This window comes from Bos javanicus, chromosome 19 (assembly GCF_032452875.1).
Source record: "Bos javanicus breed banteng chromosome 19, ARS-OSU_banteng_1.0, whole genome shotgun sequence".
NCBI classification, from domain to species: Eukaryota; Metazoa; Chordata; class Mammalia; order Artiodactyla; family Bovidae; genus Bos; species Bos javanicus.
Genome location: NC_083886.1, coordinates 35,747,651 through 35,765,010, shown reverse-complemented (window position 1 = coordinate 35,765,010; position 17,360 = coordinate 35,747,651). Strand labels below are relative to the sequence as shown.

At 57.1% G+C, this 17,360-nt stretch overlaps 2 protein-coding genes across 3 annotated transcripts in view; one reads left to right on the top strand and one right to left on the bottom strand.

The window, feature by feature from the left end:
- The first annotated feature begins 24 nt into the window (after window positions 1-24).
- On the top strand, window positions 25-9,070 carry SMCR8 (SMCR8-C9orf72 complex subunit). Its single transcript, XM_061391222.1, has 2 exons — window positions 25-2,898; window positions 5,177-9,070. Exons 1-2 carry the CDS (start codon window positions 536-538, stop codon window positions 5,628-5,630), a joined length of 2,817 nt encoding a protein of 938 aa, XP_061247206.1. The 5' UTR covers window positions 25-535; the 3' UTR covers window positions 5,631-9,070.
- Window positions 8,886-17,360, bottom strand: part of SHMT1 (serine hydroxymethyltransferase 1) — a 27,476-nt gene continuing 19,001 nt past the window's right edge. For both annotated transcript variants that reach the window (XM_061391247.1, XM_061391246.1), the window contains exons 3-12: window positions 16,838-16,983; window positions 15,211-15,326; window positions 14,744-14,904; window positions 14,280-14,361; window positions 13,664-13,876; window positions 12,579-12,695; window positions 11,625-11,747; window positions 10,632-10,748; window positions 10,056-10,166; window positions 8,886-9,833 (exon numbers count right to left, since the gene is read on the bottom strand). In XM_061391247.1, the coding sequence (XP_061247231.1) occupies window positions 9,661-9,833; window positions 10,056-10,166; window positions 10,632-10,748; window positions 11,625-11,747; window positions 12,579-12,695; window positions 13,664-13,876; window positions 14,280-14,361; window positions 14,744-14,904; window positions 15,211-15,326; window positions 16,838-16,983 (1,359 nt within the window). In that variant the 3' untranslated portion in view covers window positions 8,886-9,660. The remainder of the gene's footprint in view (window positions 9,834-10,055; window positions 10,167-10,631; window positions 10,749-11,624; window positions 11,748-12,578; window positions 12,696-13,663; window positions 13,877-14,279; window positions 14,362-14,743; window positions 14,905-15,210; window positions 15,327-16,837; window positions 16,984-17,360) is intronic.

Here is a 17,360-nt window from a genome sequence, read left to right as displayed (position 1 = left end):
TTTCCGGGTCACGCGGCACGACAGCTCGAGTCATGTGACACCAAGATGGCGGCGCCGCGGTAGCTGGATCCGGGTTGTGGCGTCCGAGGAGCCGTGACGGTTTCTGCCTTCGGGCCGTGGGAGTCGTCACGCTTGGCTGGTCCGTGCCGCAGCCCGCAGCCGCGCACTGGGCAACTGTCCTGAGGTGGGGCTGTTGCCGTGGTGGTGTGCTCGGGGGAGCGCCGGTGACCTCGCTGCGGGTGCCCGCCGCGGTCGCGGGAGGAGGCGAAGGGCAACCAGTCTCCTGGGTCTTCCTGACCTGCGGAGTTCCTGGGGTCTCCTGAGGCCTCCGGAACCCTTGAAGGAGCCACACCTTTGAGGGGCTGCGAGAACTCGAACCTCCGGTTTGTGATTGGCAGCCTCGGACCCCTGAGGACGCAAAGAAGACTGCTCCGCAGGGACTTTGCTTCCTCCTCCAGAGGCCTGGCTCCCCCGCGTTGGCTACCTCCGCATCTGTTCTACTTCCTCTCCATGTTCTTCCCATATACCTGAAAATATGATCAGCGCCCCTGACGTGGTGGCCTTCACCAAAGAGGACGAGTACGAGGAGGAGCCTTACAATGAGCCGGCACTGCCCGAGGAGTACTCGGTGCCGCTCTTCCCCTTCGCCAGCCAAGGAGCCAATCCATGGTCCAAACTGTCCGGGGCCAAGTTCTCTCGGGACTTCATCCTTATTTCCGAATTCTCTGAGCAGGTGGGACCCCAGCCCTTACTGACCATCCCCAATGACACCAAAGTTTTTGGTAATTTTGATCTCAATTACTTCTCTTTGCGGATCATGTCTGTGGATTACCAGGCCTCCTTCGTGGGGCATCCTCCTGGGTCTGCCTACCCCAAACTGAACTTCGTGGAGGACTCCAAGGTGGTGCTGGGTGACTCCAAGGAAGGGGCCTTTGCTTACGTGCACCATCTCACCCTGTACGACCTGGAGGCCCGCGGCTTCGTGAGGCCCTTTTGTATGGCTTATATCTCGGCAGACCAGCACAAAATTATGCAGCAGTTCCAGGAGCTCTCAGCCGAATTTTCCAAAGCATCAGAGTGCTTGAAGACAGGCAACAGGAAGGCTTTTGCCGGGGAACTTGAAAAAAAACTGAAAGATTTGGATTACACCAGGACAGTGCTACACACGGAGACAGAGATCCAGAAGAAAGCTAATGACAAAGGGTTTTACTCATCTCAGGCCATCGAGAAGGCCAATGAACTGGCCAGTGTAGAGAAGTCCATCATCGAACATCAAGACCTTCTAAGGCAGATCCGCTCATACCCTCATCGCAAGTTGAGGGGGTCCAGTTTGTGTCCTAGGGAATCGGAGCACATCCAGGATCCGCCCAGCCAGGCAGCCACTACCTCTGACCCTGAAGAGTCTGCTGACACCGACCATTATGCCTGCAGACCCTCCTACACCCCGAAACTCATCAAAGCAAAGTCCACCAAGTGTTTCGACAAGAAGCTCAAGACCTTGGAGGAGCTCTGTGACACCGAGTACTTCACCCAGACCCTGGCGCAGCTCCGCCACGTTGAGCACATGTTCAGAGGGGACCTTTGTTACCTCCTGACCAGTCAGATTGACAGAGCACTCCTGAAGCAGCAGCACATCACCAGCTTCCTTTTTGAAGACTTGGTGGAGGTCAGCGACAGACTGGCTGAGAAACAGGAGAGCACAGTCTCTAAGCCCCATCACTACGGGCCGCCTTCTGAGTCTCCAGAAGACTGTTTGGTTCCTCAAGTATTAATCAGCGTGGGCTCCTACAAATCCAGTGTGGAGTCCGTGCTCATCAAGATGGAGCAGGACCTTGGGGATGAGGCATCAAGGGAAGCGGCCGTGATGGAATCAAGCAGTTTTGACCCCCAGGAGAACTTGGACTACCTGGAGATGGACATGAAAGGGAGCGTTAGTAGCGGAGAGAGCATCGAGGTTCTGGGCACAGAGAAACCCACCTCTGTGCTGTCGAAGTCTGAGAGCCAGTCCAGCCTCACAGTGCCCTTGAGCCCCCAGGTCGTCCGGAGCAAGGCAGTCAGCCACAGGACCATCAGCGGGGACAGCATCGAAGTCCTCAGCACCTGCCCCTCTGAGGCCCTCATCCCTGACGACTTCAAGGCCAGCTATCCAAGTGCCATTAACGAGGAGGAGTCCTACGCAGAAGGCGGCCAGGGGGCCATCCACTTCCAGGCAGGCATCAGCCCACCGGAGGCGGGGGAGGCCGAGGAGGGCAGCTCGGGCCTCGCTTTGCTGCAGACAGATGCCTCCTGCTGCATCGGGAGGGAAGCTGGTGCTCTGCTGGTGCCGCTCTCCACCCCAGGCCACACACTCTCCGATGAGGACGGGGTCGTGAGCGTTCCCCCACAGCGCTACCGGCAGAAGGACCAAGGGTTCCACGTGGACTTCTCGGTGGAAAATGCCAGTCCTTCTTCCCGAGACAATAGTTGTGAAGGCTTCCCTGCTTATGAGCTGGACCCGAGCCACCTGCTGACCAGCCTAGACGGCAGTAAGACCAGCCTGGATGACCACTCCGATGCCACCAGCTATGGGAGCAGCGTAGCCTCCACCAGCTCCGACAGGACTCCCTCCTCCATGCCTCCTGCTGGCCCCTCTTCTGAGAGGCACAAGAAGAGGGCAGGCCAGAACGCCTTAAAGTTCATCCGCCAGTACCCGTTTGCCCACCCAGCCATCTACTCCCTGCTCAGCGGGAGGACGCTGGTGGTCCTGGGGGAAGAGGAGGCCATGGTCAGGAAGCTGGTGACTGCGCTCTCCATCTTTGTCCCTGGCTACGGCCGCCATGGCAAACCCGTGAAGCACTGGCTCTCCTCCCCTTTGCACATCACGGACTTCCAGAAGTGGAAGCTTATTGGCTTGCAGAGGTAACTGGTCACGGGGTGGGACAGGCCCTGGCCGTAGGAGATGAGCTGTCGGGTGGCCGTCCCTTGGGGTGAGGTTCATGGGTCCTGTGGGGGGCCCCACACCAACTCACTGTTTCACTTTGGGCAGATCCTTTCCAAAGGGACTTCGGTTGCGAAGTGGTTCCTGACCCTGGTCTGTACCTTGTTGTATCAAAACTGTTTGGGAGCAATTTCTAGAATCACAGGCTCCTTGGCCCCACCTGCAGAGATTCTGATCGTGTTGGCTTGGGGTATGAAGTGGAGTCACGTGGTTTGCAGCAAGGTTTGGGAATGACTGGACTTCTGGATCTCAGGTCCCTGCTGAGTCTCTAGTTCACACTATGGTGTAAATGACTGAGGCGAGGTCTGGGTCTTAGGAGGGTAGCAGTGCTGGGAAAGGCAGCCTTCCTGGCTCCCTCTCCACTGTCCTGTCGGCTGTGAGAGCCGATTCCTCCACCTCTTAAAAACTCTGTCTCCACTTCACTCCCTTGTGCTTTAGCAGTTCCTTTTGGGGTTTTCCACTCTGTTTGTCTAGCCTGAAGGACTCCTGTCCTTGAATGTGCTCTGGGCTCAGCCTCCTCGCCCCTCTCCCCAAACCTGCCTTTGCTCACCTGCAACATGCGGGCATTGAGAGGGGTGATAGCTGGAGTCCAGTCCCTGGACCATAGAGAAGGGCATGCTTGAGTTGCTCCCTTGCAGTGGGCACCCAGGCAGGGCCCTCCTCCCTTCTGGGGAAATAGGAGGGTTGCATCACTGAGCAGTCATTTGCCAGATGTTTACTGAGGCTGATAAGTGGCAGCCACTGTGCCCAAGGCTGGATTACAGATGTGTCCACAGTGGGGCATCCCTGTGACAGGCTGCCCTGCTCCCACTCCAGCTGTGACCTCTCCGTGGGCTGGGTGTTGGGCCAATTGTGTCTGATCCCTGTCTGCTGCTCTGATGTCCACGGGGTGAAGACCTGCCCTGAGGAAGGTAGGCTGGGTGGCAGGGGCAGAGCCAGGCCCTGGCCCCTGGCCTTGGAGTCATGGAGGGTTCCTCCAGGAAAGTGGGAGACCCGTCAACAGTGGCAGCTGAGACCTTGGAGGTTGTCTGATGACTCGTGCCGTGAGCCCTCCCTCCCAGAGCTCCTGAGTGCACAGGGGTTGAGAATTGGGACATGTGCCCCCAGAGGGTCCTGCTTGGGTGTGAGCCACAGTGGACAGGCTGGGGGCCTTGCCCTCCAGGGCACCTGTCGCTGGAGGGTTGACCGAAGGACCAGGAGGAGAGTGGGGACTGGGCTTGCTGCGGCTTCTCTAAAGGTGTCCTGGGCAGTGAGCAGCAATGAGGTGGGGGGCACTCTGAGGGGATGAACCAAGGCTAGGGCGGGGGTCCTGCAGCTGCCCTTCAGAGCAGGAAAGGGCTGCCCCCTGGGATGCACGTTGAACCCGGGCCCCAGGGGTGCTCAGAGCTGAGGTGGGTGGTGAGCCAGGCCGGCAGGTAGGTTGGACACTGAGATACGAGGCAGGTCGAGGCCCCTGAGGGTCAGTGCTAGAGAGTCCAAGCAGAGGGTGCCTCTGTGTGTCCACTGCGCTTGGTCCCATGTGCTAAGTCAATATGGAATCTGAGAGCTGGACCCAGGACAGTCCCTACCCCGCCTCCCCTGGCACTCCTTCCCTTGCTGAGCGAACCCCACCCACCTTCTCGCCTCTGACATGCAGGGTGCCGCATGGGTTACAGATCCAAGTCTGCAGAAGCTCCTGGCACCACACTGGTCAGCACCAGGCTCGGGGTAAGGGCCAAGCGCTGTCCTGAGCACCCCGGACTTGCCCTCTGAGGTGACCCAGTAGCTAGGACCAGCGTCTGCCTCACAGACAAGGCTCAGAAGTAAAGGAACTTGACTAGGTCACAGAGGAAGAAACAGGTGCACACGGAGGTCAGGGAGGCTGGGTGAGGTTTGAGTTGTCATAAGCCAGGCACAGCAGAAAGGGCCTGGTGTTCAGGCAGAGCAGAACCTGCCCCCCACTGGAAAGCTTGGCATGGCTGCAGGGGAGTCCCCAGGGAACTAACAGCTGGGCCTCAGAGACCAGCATAAAGCGGTCATCAGGGCTTCATGAGCCACACTAGGATTTGATCTCCATCATGAGGGCTGAGGAGCCGTGAAGATCTTCGCGACCACATTTGCCTTCCAGAGAGCACCAGCGAGTGGGGCTGGCCGGGGCTGGCCTCTTGAGAGGGGGCCCACCCCAGCTTCTGCCCCCTGACCTTGATCTGTGTGTTTCAGGGTGGCATCCCCTGCCAGTGCCGGTGCCCTGCACGCCCTGAGCCGCTACAGCCGCTACACGAGCATCCTTGACCTGGACCGGAAGACCTTGCGCTGCCCGCTCTACAGGGGCACCCTGGTGCCACGGCTGGCGGACCACCGTACACACATCCGGCGGGGCAGCACCTACTTCCTGCACGTGCAGAGCATGCTCGCACAGCTGTGTGCCAAGGCCTTCCTCTACACCTTCTGCCATCACCTGCACCTGCCCGCGCACGGCGGTGAGGCCCCGGAGCTGGCTGCCAGTCGCCAGGCCAGCTTCCTGCAGCTGACACTGGGGCTAGTGCATGAGGACGTCAAGGTGGTGCGGTACCTGGCGGAGCTGCTGCGGCTGCACTACACGCAGGAGCGGCGCGGGACCAGCCAGCCTGCCCTCAGGTTCGACTACGTGCCCAGCTTTCTGTACAAGATCTGAGTCCAGCCCGCCTCGGTGACTGAGACCTGTGGCCCAGGGTTGGGGAGGGGTTGGCATGACTGAGCGGTCCTCTGAGCTGTTCGGACTCCTGCTGTTGTCAGCGGGAAGGACACCAAGGCAGCAGCCATAGTTCCCAGGTGCCTCTGGGCAAGGGTGGAGGGCCTGGCCCTCTGGCAGTGTCCCTTGGAGGAGAGTGGTTGGCGTCAGGCCCAGAGGCTGGGACAGAAGAAGGTCTCAGTGGTGGATTAGGGCAGCGGGGCAGAGCCCATGTGGAGGACCACGCTGGTTGCGGGCAGGTTCTCTGGACACTCACACAAGCAAGATCAGGGGGGCAGCTGTTGCTAGGAGGACACGGGAATCAGGACGAGGCTCTTCACTCGGCTTCGTGGAGCTGCCCTCTCAGGGAGGCTCCTGAAGGCACCCTACCCAGGCCTCACCTCCTGACCAGGCATGGAGGCGCCTGTCACTGGGCTCTCCAGTTCAGCAGGAGTGAGCGGAGTCACTGGCACCCAATTTTCAGATCTGTTCTCGGGGGTGGGGAGCCCCGGAGACAAGGCCACGGGGTTCCTCGAGGAAGAGCCAGCCCTGTCCACCCCCCTGGCCAGGTGATCCTACTCTGTTTTTTCAAAGGGTCTGCCAACAGGCTGGAGCTCAGTTGGCAGAGGTCACCCCAGTCCTCACACCCACAGCAAACCTTTGCAACCACTTCACTACCTCGTGGGGTGTCACGGGCCTGGCGGCCGCTGGGTCCTACTCAGCCAGCCACCAGGCTGGGGTCTCCAGGAAGGCTGTGTGGCAGTCTCAGTGATCTGCCTCAGGGGCTGTGCTGGCCTGGAGCGTGGGCACCTTACGGCAGCTTGCTCTGCTGCAGCTCCCCCCAACCCCGAGTCCCCCACACCTTCACCCACCAGGACCCCCGAGGCTCTGACAGTTAGCCCTGATGTATATAGATGGGTGGTTTTTGCAATCTTGAGACTTTTGTACCTTCTTTTCCTCATGCTGTTTTTCCTAAAGTAGAGAGAACTCTTGGTGTTACTGCTTTATGTTTCCCCAAATTGTGATAAACACACCTGAACCAGCCACAGTGGTTGCTCCTGAGCATGTGTGTGCAAGTCTGCTGGGGCAGCATTCCGTGTTGTTGGCTCCATGTCACCTCAGTCTGGTGGCTTCTCCCTGCCTGGGCTTCTGCTCAGGGCCTCCATTCCCGCTGGAGGGCTGGTCCTGCTCGAGTCTGTGACTGAGGCCCCTTGGGGGCATTGTGTCGCCTTGTCTTCTTGGCTGTGTACCTGTGCTGTCACCTGTGTTCCCCCAGAGGCGTCTCCGGGGATGGCCCGGCAGCTTTTAAATGTGCAGTGTGGGTACAGGCAGGAAGACTGTCCTCCTGTTACTCCCCACTCCCCGCTCCTCGTGTTCTGAGGCTGCTTTGTTTCCAGGTAGGTGGCTGATTGTGTCTACTTGGGCCTCCTGGGACATGAGCTTTTGTGACACCTTACGTCCAGGGAAGATTGGTGGGCCATGGGGCTCCAGTGACCAGATACAAAGTGATCACTGGCCCACCTGTTTTGTTCCTGGGCCATCAGCATGGACTCAGCAGTTCACACCTCTTACTTGGGAAGCTGGGAGGGGCAGCAGGTCAGTCACACTGGCCTCCTTGAAGCAAAAGTCCAATTCTGGAGAGTATTTGTGCAGAAGCTACACCTTAAGTGGTCAGGAGACCCCCAGGGTGTGGAGGGCAAGCCTGGCTGGTGTGAGCAGGCCTGGCCATGGGGCAGCCACAGAGTGGGCACCCGGGAGCCAGTCCCTTGAGCTGTGTCTTCACTTAGAAGTAGCCTTTGCTAACTAGTGGTTGAACTCCAGCATTTAAATGTTGGTTAGACGCCAGCTCTGCAGTGTGGCTGTTTCACAGGCTTGCTTGATGGCAAGTATGTTTCTCTTCAGAGGATCTCGAAAGGGAACCAGGCTCTCCCTGCCCTGCCACAGTTCCGGAACCTGCCGGAAGCGTCAGACGCACCCAGTCTGAGCGATGGTAGCCTGTGCAGCAGCTCATCTTGTTTGCTCTGTAATAATAAGTGTTCAAACACCAAGACACTTAAGAAATCGGGGTGTTAGCATCCCTTGTTCAGTCCTGGTGTCACCTTGGAGGCCCAGGCACCAAAACCTTGAGGTTGGTTTCAGCTTCACTTCCAGTCTGTTACGTGCACCGCGCCCCCCTGCCACCACCTTTTTAAAGTAGTCCAGGTTATGAAGAACCTGCTCAAGCTGGCAGTTAAGAGATTTCCAGAAGCTCCACACCCGCCGAACCCTTTTACAGCCCCTGGGGGGCTTGCTCCTTCAGTAGAAACTGATCCCAGGTCATTTCCCAGTTGGTTCTTAACATCTTGTTTTAGGTCAGTTACCACCTGCAGAGATTGTAAATTTCACCCCCAAACTAGTGACAAGTCACAGGAAGGCTGATAGATTCTCCCCCAAGCGCTGCTGCAGCTCATGACACGTCCCCAGAGGCCAAGCAGTCCAGACGACCCTGCACACAGCTTGCCGCCCCCTCCCTGGCCTGATGTTGCCTGCCCGGCCAGCTTCTCCACTCAGTCCATGATGCTGCCGCTGCCACATGGTCTCCACACAGACAGGAGCCCTCGGCTAGTGGACAGCCTTTCCCATCTCCCTAGAGGCTTGAGAAAGTGCCTTGGCTCGTGCTGTGAAGCAAACCAGCTGGCTTTCTGGCTTTTCCCCAGTGTTGTGATAGAAACTGCTAAAACTGAAATTTTAAAGAAAGACAGCATTAGCAGACAAAGCATCAAATCTCTACTTCTGCCCAGAAGGAAAACCAGCTTCAGCTAGGGTTTGAGCACACTGGCCCTACCTGAGGAGGTTTGGTTACCACTGCTGTGGGGAGGAGGGAGCAGGCGTGTGGGGTGGGCGTGCAGCAGCCTGGGGATGCCCCTTTGTCTCAGGCCGGGCAGTATGACGACCCCACAGCCTCCAGAGGTGGCGGCTGCCCTGCCCGCTGCGCTGGAGCCCCCACCCACAGCTGCGTTCAGGCCACGGTGAGAAGCATAGGGCGTGACCAAGTCGTATTTGTCACTTTTTTAAAGGCTATTTTATTATTGCATGTTCCTTGTCATGTGTGAGTGTGGGTCCCCCGGGTGAGCTGTGGGCACTGCAGGGTGAGAGCACGCTGCACATGTGTGTGCCCACAGCTCTCGGTGTGGCTACACCAGTTTAACCAGTCATGCCAAACAAATAGTATGAAAAGTGTACTTTTTAAGAAATTAATTTATTTGAGTTGAGATATTTTTGAAATATAAAAATTGGTTGTATTTTTTAAAACTATAATTCTTGTAGACATCCTGTGGTTAAAAATTTGACTGTGCTTATTAAAAATGGTCATCTATGTTTTGCACTTGATATTTGTGGAAAATAAAGTTTCTCTGGGAAGGTGACCTCTGGTTTCCTGATCAGGGGAGGGAAATGGTCGTCTGGACCTTGGTGGCTCCAGACTGGCTTCCAGGGTTGCCCATTCCAGACTGGGAGAGGAAACCACAAACATCCCCCTCCTCCCCAGGTGTGAGAGCCGGACTCCCACCTAGCCGGGTGGCACCCGAACAAAATCATCTGACTTGGGATTCTGGTTGAAAGCACAGGCCAGAATGCTCCTTCCTCACTCACATCAGAGCTGAGCCCTTGTCTGGTGTCATAGCAGCAGCTCAGTGCTTCTATTTGTTGCAATGTCGGGAAGCCCAGGGGATCAAGATGGGGTAAAGGTCCCAGTGTCTTCCCAGTAGCTGTGCCCACACTCATCTGGATAATTAAGGTGGAATGGCTAAATTGTATTCCATTTTCCCATGATAACTGTATTTGAAGCTGCAAGAAGGTGAGGTTCAGATTTATACTCCTTCATAACTTGTCCCAGAAGCTTTAAATGTTGATTTGTGCAGCAGGTAAAAAAGGTAGCAAATTCTGAAAAGAGGCCTTTGGGAAGGCCTGTGTGGGGCCCACAGGGTGCTGGGTCCTTGGGCAGGCAGGCGCTCCTCTAGAAGCCAGGCAGGCCAGGCAGCGGGAATAGGGTGGCGAAGCTCTCCACCTCTGCCCTGAGGGCCGCCACGGCCCGCTGGTGCTCCTCGGCCCCTGCCAGCTTCTCCATGAACTCCTTCAGGGTGGCCTTCACCCCTACGGCGTCCTGGATCTGCAGGGTCAGCTCTATGCCTGTGCCAGCGAGAGACACCACTGCCCACGTGCCCAGCAGCCAGCCAACTGCTCTGCCGTCCAGGCCCCAGTGTGTGCCTCCCACCCACGCCCGCCACCCTCTCTGCCCATGTATTCTGCTGGGCGAGGCCCTGTCCCCTGGCCATCACCGGCCCTGACGAGAGCAGTCCTCCCCCGCCATCCCACAGCCCAGCATGGCCAGCAGCCATGCCTCCCCCTCACCTCTGTGAATGAAATGGGCGACCTTTTGGAAATCTTCTTCCAAGAGCCCTCGGGAGGTCAATGCTGGGGTCCCCAGGCGCAGCCCACTGGGCCGTAGCGCGCTTTTATCACCTTCAAGATAAACAGGCTCTGTCCCCCACTGACCCCCCTGAACCAAAAAGGGACGCATAGGCAAAAGGAATGGGCCTGAAGATACCACTCAAGCAGACACAGCCCAAGGGGGCCAGAGCGGAAGGCAGAAGCCAGGAGGTGGAGCCAGGTGTCGGCTGCACTACTTTAAATACCAGGAAGTGGCCTCCTGGACGTGGTCCTTGCTCCTGACACCAGGCATTCACATCTGCATCTGAGATGCATCTCCCACATCTTACTCATGAGCCGCTGAGAAATCCAGTTTTCCAGAGGGCCCCCACCTCCCGCACCCTCTCCTGCTCTGTCCTGGGCAGGCTCAGTGTCTCATCAGAGGGGGCAGGCAGCAGGGGAAAGCCTGGCTCCTGTCCTACACAGCACATCTTGTCCCCAGAGCAAGTCACCATCAGCCCCAAGAGGTCCAGACAGGAGAGGACCAAGGATGCTCACCTGGGCAGGTGTTCTTATTGCAGGCAATGGAGCAGGCTTCCAGCACCTTCTCTGCCCTGCCGCCATCTGTGCCTTTGGAGCGGAGGTCCACGAGGATCAAGTGGTTGTCAGAACCCCCTGGAAACCAGGTGGGAGACATGGAAGGTGATCCTGTGCTGAGCACAGGGATCCCTCTTCCAAAGAAGTGGCAGGGTGCAAGGGGGCTACAGCAGGTGAGGTCAGGAAGGTGACCCCACCACGTGTCCTGCAGGGCTGTCATCACCTGCTGAAGACCCAGGGTCTCAGGGTTTGAGATGAAGCACAGAGTAGTTGAGAAAGGGAACCGGAGAATGCAGAGGGGGCTGAGGGTGTATGGCCAGCCCAAATGGCCCATGGCTGCATCCCAACCCACCAGCTCCCGGAAGCCTGTCGGGGTGACGACCCCCCTTGGGAATTTCCCACTTGTCTCTAGATCCATCTTCAAGGCTCCCTCTAAGGGGCCTCAGGGCAGTGGGCAGGGGGCAATGGAGGTGCCCCGGTAACTGGCACGTCATGTGCTTTACCCCTAATCCTGCCAAGGTGATTGTATCTTCAAAGTGGTGTAGGTGAGGGTATGGAAGAACTTTCTGGAACAGCCCCTGGCCTCCCAGGCATCTCTCAAGCACGTGATCTTCACTGTGAATGAACCCTGCATAATCCCCAGCCACTGACTTCAAAAATGCTCATGGCCTAAGCTGACCCTTGGCCCTCGACCCATCCTCCTACCCCTACCCTCACTGCCCCTAACTCCAGTAGTCGTGTGGCTTTAGGAACCTCAGATGCCCATTTGTAAAACAAGACCAGTGATTCGCAAGGATGTTTCAAGGTTTGAATCCAGAGGTCATGTGTCCAGAGCTGGGACTCCTGAGTCACCCCAGAGCTATGGCCACCTGCCCAGGCCACGACCTACTGCCACACCTGGACGGAGATGGGACGAGGAGCAGGGCCACCCCATGGGCTCACTTCCGGCTGTACCTGTGACCACTCTGTAGCCCAGTCCCATCAAGGCCTCGGCCAGAGCCCTGCAGTTGGCCACCACCTGGCGCTGGTAGGCTCTGAACTCTGGAGTCATGGCCTGCTTCAGAGCAACCGCGACCCCTGGCAGGAAATGAAAGGCAGACCGTGAGTCAAAGAAACACCTGTCTCCACTCAGGCATCCAAGCTTCTCAGTGTCACCAAGGCAGGGTTACATCTCCTCCCAAATGATCCCATTTTAACCCTGCCGTTCCCTGGCTGGCTCTCCAGACCTCTCTAAACAAGAGTTTTTCAGGCAGCCCCTGTCCAGCATGAAGTTCCAGACTAAGATCGCCATGGGAGAGTGGCTCCCTGTCCCCAGCAAAGTGGATGTGGGACATGCTTCACTTAGCTGCCACTGCTTTGATGCGAAGTGAAGCAGCTTTCAGAGCAGAGCAGGGGATAGGAGTGGCCGATCCACCAGTTCATCCAGGCTCCTCTGGATTTGTTCCATCCCAACGGCTGCTTAAAGGGGCACCAAAGATGGAGGAGGATGCAAGCTACCTGCCCGAGTCCTGGCACAGGAGCCTCCAGTCAGCATGTGGAAAGGGCTGGAGTGGCCAGTGGATGGACACCCCACCATCACAGAGCTGGGGCACCTGGGCGCTGAGCTGGGAGTGTAAAGGGAGCCACCCTGCCCAGCCCCAAACCTAAAACTCGCCCTTCACTGCTTCCTCCACATCCCTCCTTGCAAACACTGGTTGAAAGGGAAGTGACACCTTGACCCCGGCTCCTCCACCAACTGCTTTTCTCCAAAGATGGAGAAGTAACTCTGAGGTCATCACAGATTCTCTAAGGCTTGTGTACCACCAGAGAACTGCTTCTGCCTGGGGTGGGGTGGGGTCGTGAGCAAGGTGGGGACCGGGCTGTGGGGGGTGGGTAACAGCAGGGAAGCCATGGGGTAGGGTGCATTACCAGCAATGGCGTGGTTGTGGGGTCCCCCTTGCAGGCCTGGGAACACAGCAGAGTTGATGAGCGACTCCAGGTTGTAGCGAGTCTCTCTGCCTGTCTTGGGGTCCACACCGCGCACTCCTGGATGAAGGACAACATGGGACATGGGACAGGCTGTCCCCTCTGTCCTCTCCCTGCCTGGACACAGACCTGGCCCAGACCCCACTCCTGGAGCTGACACTGCAGACCAGGGAGGGTGCTTGCTCCTGAGGGGTCAAGGGAGCGGGAACCAAGCTTTAGAGATTAAAGGAAGGATGAAAATATCCCTCCATCAAGACAGGAACAAGGAGTACACCTTCAGCAGTTTCTCAAAGAGCCGTCCAAGACGATGCCTCTGGAGGAGATGGGGCTCACTGGGCCAGAAATGGGAAAGAAGCTTCCTTTCTGAGAATAGTTAAGGATCAGGGATGGGAGCTTCCAGCATCTCCACTGAGCTTCTTGTGAGCCGGGAACTGCTCTGAGCAGCTTCCCTAAATTCATTCATTTAATCCTCACGACAGCCATCCCAAGGGACAGGCGCTATTGTGATGATCCGGAGGTGAGGAAACAAGGCACAGAGGGGCTGCACAACTAGCCCAAGATCACACAGCACTTCTGTGGCAGAGCCAGGCCTTGCTCTGTGACTGGGTCAGTCAAGTACCACCAACGTACAGCAGGGAAACAAATGTCTCCCAGGTGGGTGGGAAAGGCTGCTGGCCTTGGAAAGCTTAAAGCAGCTGGGGAGCGGCCTCCAAGGAGCAGCAGGGCCCTGGAGGCCCAGTGGGCAATGGTGTGTCCAGCCCTAGCCAGGGGCTGGGCAAGGGGGTCTTTCAGGGGTCAAAGAGACTCGGTCCCCAGAGTGGGTTGTCTCTGTTGATGGAGCTTAGTCACCGGTACCATCTAGGGCTGAAGGACCGTGGGACCCTCATCTGGCTTCTCGGGAATGGAAACCCCAAACAAAGGCTCCGTCATCCAGACCCCTCCCCGCCCTCCTGCCCCATGACCTGGACTGCTGTGCTCTCGCCCCCGGCTCTTCACGGGACCCCGACCCCCCCCAGGGATAAGCGCACCCTTCCTGTAGAAGATCATGCCGGCGCGGCAGCCCCGCAGGGTCTTGTGGGTGGTGGTGGACACCACGTGACAGTGCTCGAAGGGCGAAGGCACCACGCCGGCCGCCACCAGCCCACTGACATGTGCCATGTCGGCCATGAGGTACGCCCCGTTGTCATCAGCGATCTTGCGCAGCCGAGCGTAGTCCAGGTTCCGGGAGTAGCAGCTAGTCCCTGAGATGGCAAGGGTGATGTGGAGTCACCCTTGGAGAGACCTTGGCTGGCAGTCAGCTCCAGTACGAGCAGAGCCCCTGCCCCGCCCACCCAGTGTGCCTGCCTGAAAGCCGGGGCTGCTCCCTCTAAGGTTCGAGAAATTCCATCCGTGCCAAAAGCAACCCTGTCCTCTGCTCCTGTGTCACAGGATCGGGGGGACAGTTTCCCCACTGTTACCACTCCAGCTCGACAGGGGCCAGTGTGTCCAGATGCTTCTGGAGAGCAGGGCAGTACTAACAGTCCCGAGAGAGACGGAGATACTCAGACCCGAGCAGCCCGGCTGCACAGCAAAGCCAGCAGGGACCAGCACGTGGTGGAAGAGCACACCTCCCGTGTGGGGGCTGGGGCCCTGGCCCGCTCTCACCAGCAATGATCAGCCTTGGGTGGAAGAGGCGGGCGTTCTCCTCCAGCTGGTCGTAGTTGATGTAGCCGGTATCGGGATTCACCTGTGGATGTCACAGAGACTGGGCTCACACTGCTCCCTCCAGCCACACGGGCCACTCCGCCAGAGCACACCCAGCTGTTGAGGGTAAGAGGACTCCCTCCCCTTGCCTAGACCCCTCTGCTGCCCTCGCCCCTGACCAGGACTCGAAGGCAAGACAGGCACAACTGTTTAAAACAGTCAGGTATCGTCACTCTCGGACAGGATGCCCTGGGGGGTTCCAGCGAGCCGTGAACACCCAAGGGTCCCCAGAGCAGGGAGATGAGAGACAGTGATGACGAGACTTCCTGAAGTGCCTTGGAAATGAAGCTCCTTATTCCTACAGGCATGGCCAGTGAGGAAGTTTTGAGAAACAAGCCACAGAGTGGAGACACACACACCCGTACCTTGTAGGGCATAGATTCAAAAAAGATGGACGTGGCAGAAATCTTCTTCTTGTCAGTCATGAACCCATGGGTCAGGTGGCCCCCATCTGGCAGGTCCAGGCCCATGATGCGGCCATGGGGCTCCACCAGGGCCGTGTACACTGCGAAGTTTGCTGGGGAGCCTGGAGTGGACAGACCCGGGAGGCACAATTACTCCTGCCCACAAGGCCATCAATCACAAGTGGCCGCAACAGCCTGGCTGCTGCCATGCCCTCTCCTGGACCCAGGTGCCCGAGTAAGTAGCAGGGACATTCAGAGATAGGGGTGGGGTACCCAGGAGGCATGCATGCAGTAGGCAGTTGAGGGGGATGGGGGAGACCTCATCTCCCCCATCTGGCAGGGTGTCCTGCTTATACTCTCCTTTCCAGGGAGCCCCAGGAGGCTGGCAGGAAGGGGGCCACCCAGGCTTGTCTGGACCTGGCCATTACCTGAGTAAGGCTGGACGTTAACCCCCCAGCACTGGGAGTCCAGGCCATAGACCTGCAGCGCTCGCTTCTGACAGAGGACCTCTAGCTCGTCGATGAACTCCGTCCCACCATAGTACCTGCGGAGGAAGGCGGGAGGTATAGGCCCACTGGCGCCACTTCTGCATGCAGGACAGAGGCCAGGCTCCTAGTGGGATGAAGGAGCAAGGGTGAGAACACGCACCCTGAACCCACAAGACGGCTTCCACTAGGCCCAGGTGGCCGTGTCTTGCCATCTGTGGGGAGGTCTGACCCCACATCTCGGATGAACCCTGAGGACACTGTCACAGCCATGTGATGGCCTGTGCCAGCTGCCCAGGGATCAATTCATAGCATGTGGAGCAGGACAGTGCTTTCCAGGGGCTGGGAGAAGGAGTTACTGGTTTGGGGGGATTAACTTTGCATTTCTAATAAAATTTTATTTTTTGTTTAATAATTGCATATCACAATGTATCATGCACTTATGTTTTTTTTATTATTTGTGACTAGTTTTGGCCTGGGACGGAAGCCATGCTCTTCAAGTCAACTTGACCTGCCAGAGAATGGGTGCTCCTCTCTCCTCCTGTTGTAGTGGGAACAGAGCTGGGGGCAGGGGTGGTGTGCCATGGTCACCATGCCCTCAGTCCCAGCAAGAAGCAGCAAGGCTGTAGCACCGCATCTCTGGACAGAGGCACCAAAGTATATCCTCCAGGGTCAACTAGAAACACTGGGACCCCAGGCAGCCTGGGGTTTGAACACAAGCTTGGTGTCCCACAATTCCACTTGGTTCCCAAACTGACCACCCAGAGTCAGTGCGGACCGACAAGCTGAGGGCGCAGGCCCACAAGACTGCCCCCACTTCAACGCCAAAGGCAAGTCCCTGGTCACTGGGCCACCAGCACTGCTGCCCCAGTTGGCTACAAATGACCCCCTCAGTTTCAGAAATTCACTTGAAAAACTCAAGACTCAGGAAAGCACCTCACTCGTGATCCCTGGTTTATTGTGAAGGACTCAATTTGTGAACAGGACAAGGTTCAGGAGGGCATGTGACCCTACAACCCCCTTCCAGGGGGAGGGTGTGGGGGTCCAAAAATTATGACTGTCTAATCAGTGTAGAATGGCAGGTGACCCTCCCTTTTCCATGTCCTCTGGGACACAAGTGTGCAATTTTGCAAAAACCACGTGTTAAATTTTGTCATCACCATCTCTGCCTGATGACAACCGTAAGAAACACAAATGAATATGACTTCTCCTGGTTCTCAGGAAGAGAAGCTGACCGAAATCTCTGGTAGGTAAACCCAGCATTTAAAACACTAACCCAGTTTCCAGTGTGGAAGGTCAGTCTCACCTTGGGGTCCCTGCTTACACAACCTTCCTCTGGAGGCTCAGCCGCAGCCAGCAGCTGCTCCTTCGGGCCTGGTTGTTATTCTAGAAAGGCCCAGGGGGACTGTGCAAGTGAGCCCAAGTATCTTGCCCCCAGAACATGGGTGCCACCACCCGCTAGGAATTGTTAAGAGAGGAGGGGACAGGAGGCCCTGCCATTGAGAACCTGGCTGTTTTCTGAAATGTCCACTCTCTTCCTGGGAGGCAGGCCTGGATGATACTCACATACCTCTGGCCTGGGTACCCCTCAGAGTACTTGTTGTTCAGGCAAGAGCCTAGGGCCTCCAGAACAGCCCGGCTGGCAAAGTTCTCGGAGGCGATCAGCTCCAGTCCAACCCTCTGCCGGTTACTCTCCTTCTTAATGATGTTGTAAACCTGACAAGAAGAAAACAGGAAAGGGGACACTGCAGTTTAAAATCTGCTCTGATCCGAGCAGTAACTGAGTAAAGAGAAGAGACGCTTATACTTTCAGATTTTGCCCTCAGAAGCCAAGTGTAACCAGACTAAGATGACTCCCACAGCACCTGAGGAACAAAGGAAATCCTCCTCAAAGCTTTTAGCACCTGGAAGGAATTAATAGAAAGTGAATTAAGGAGAACAAAACAATGGAAGAGAAGATGATCCTTAAAACACGCATCCCACGGAATTTTAAAATTCTGCGCCACCTTGTTATTTTCATCCCTAGATTTCACCAAGTTTCCCTCCTGAACTTTGTTCCTTATTCCTTGCCTTAAAATAACAGATACCTAGAT

Bases quoted from the DNA above. Each gene is read 5' to 3' on its own strand.
- SMCR8 (XM_061391222.1), top strand. From the start codon at position 536: ATGATCAGCGCCCCTGACGTGGTGGCCTTCACCAAAGAGGACGAGTAC. The intron at 2,899-5,176 runs GTAACTGGTCAC...TGTGTGTTTCAG, and splicing joins AAGCTTATTGGCTTGCAGAG to GGTGGCATCCCCTGCCAGTG.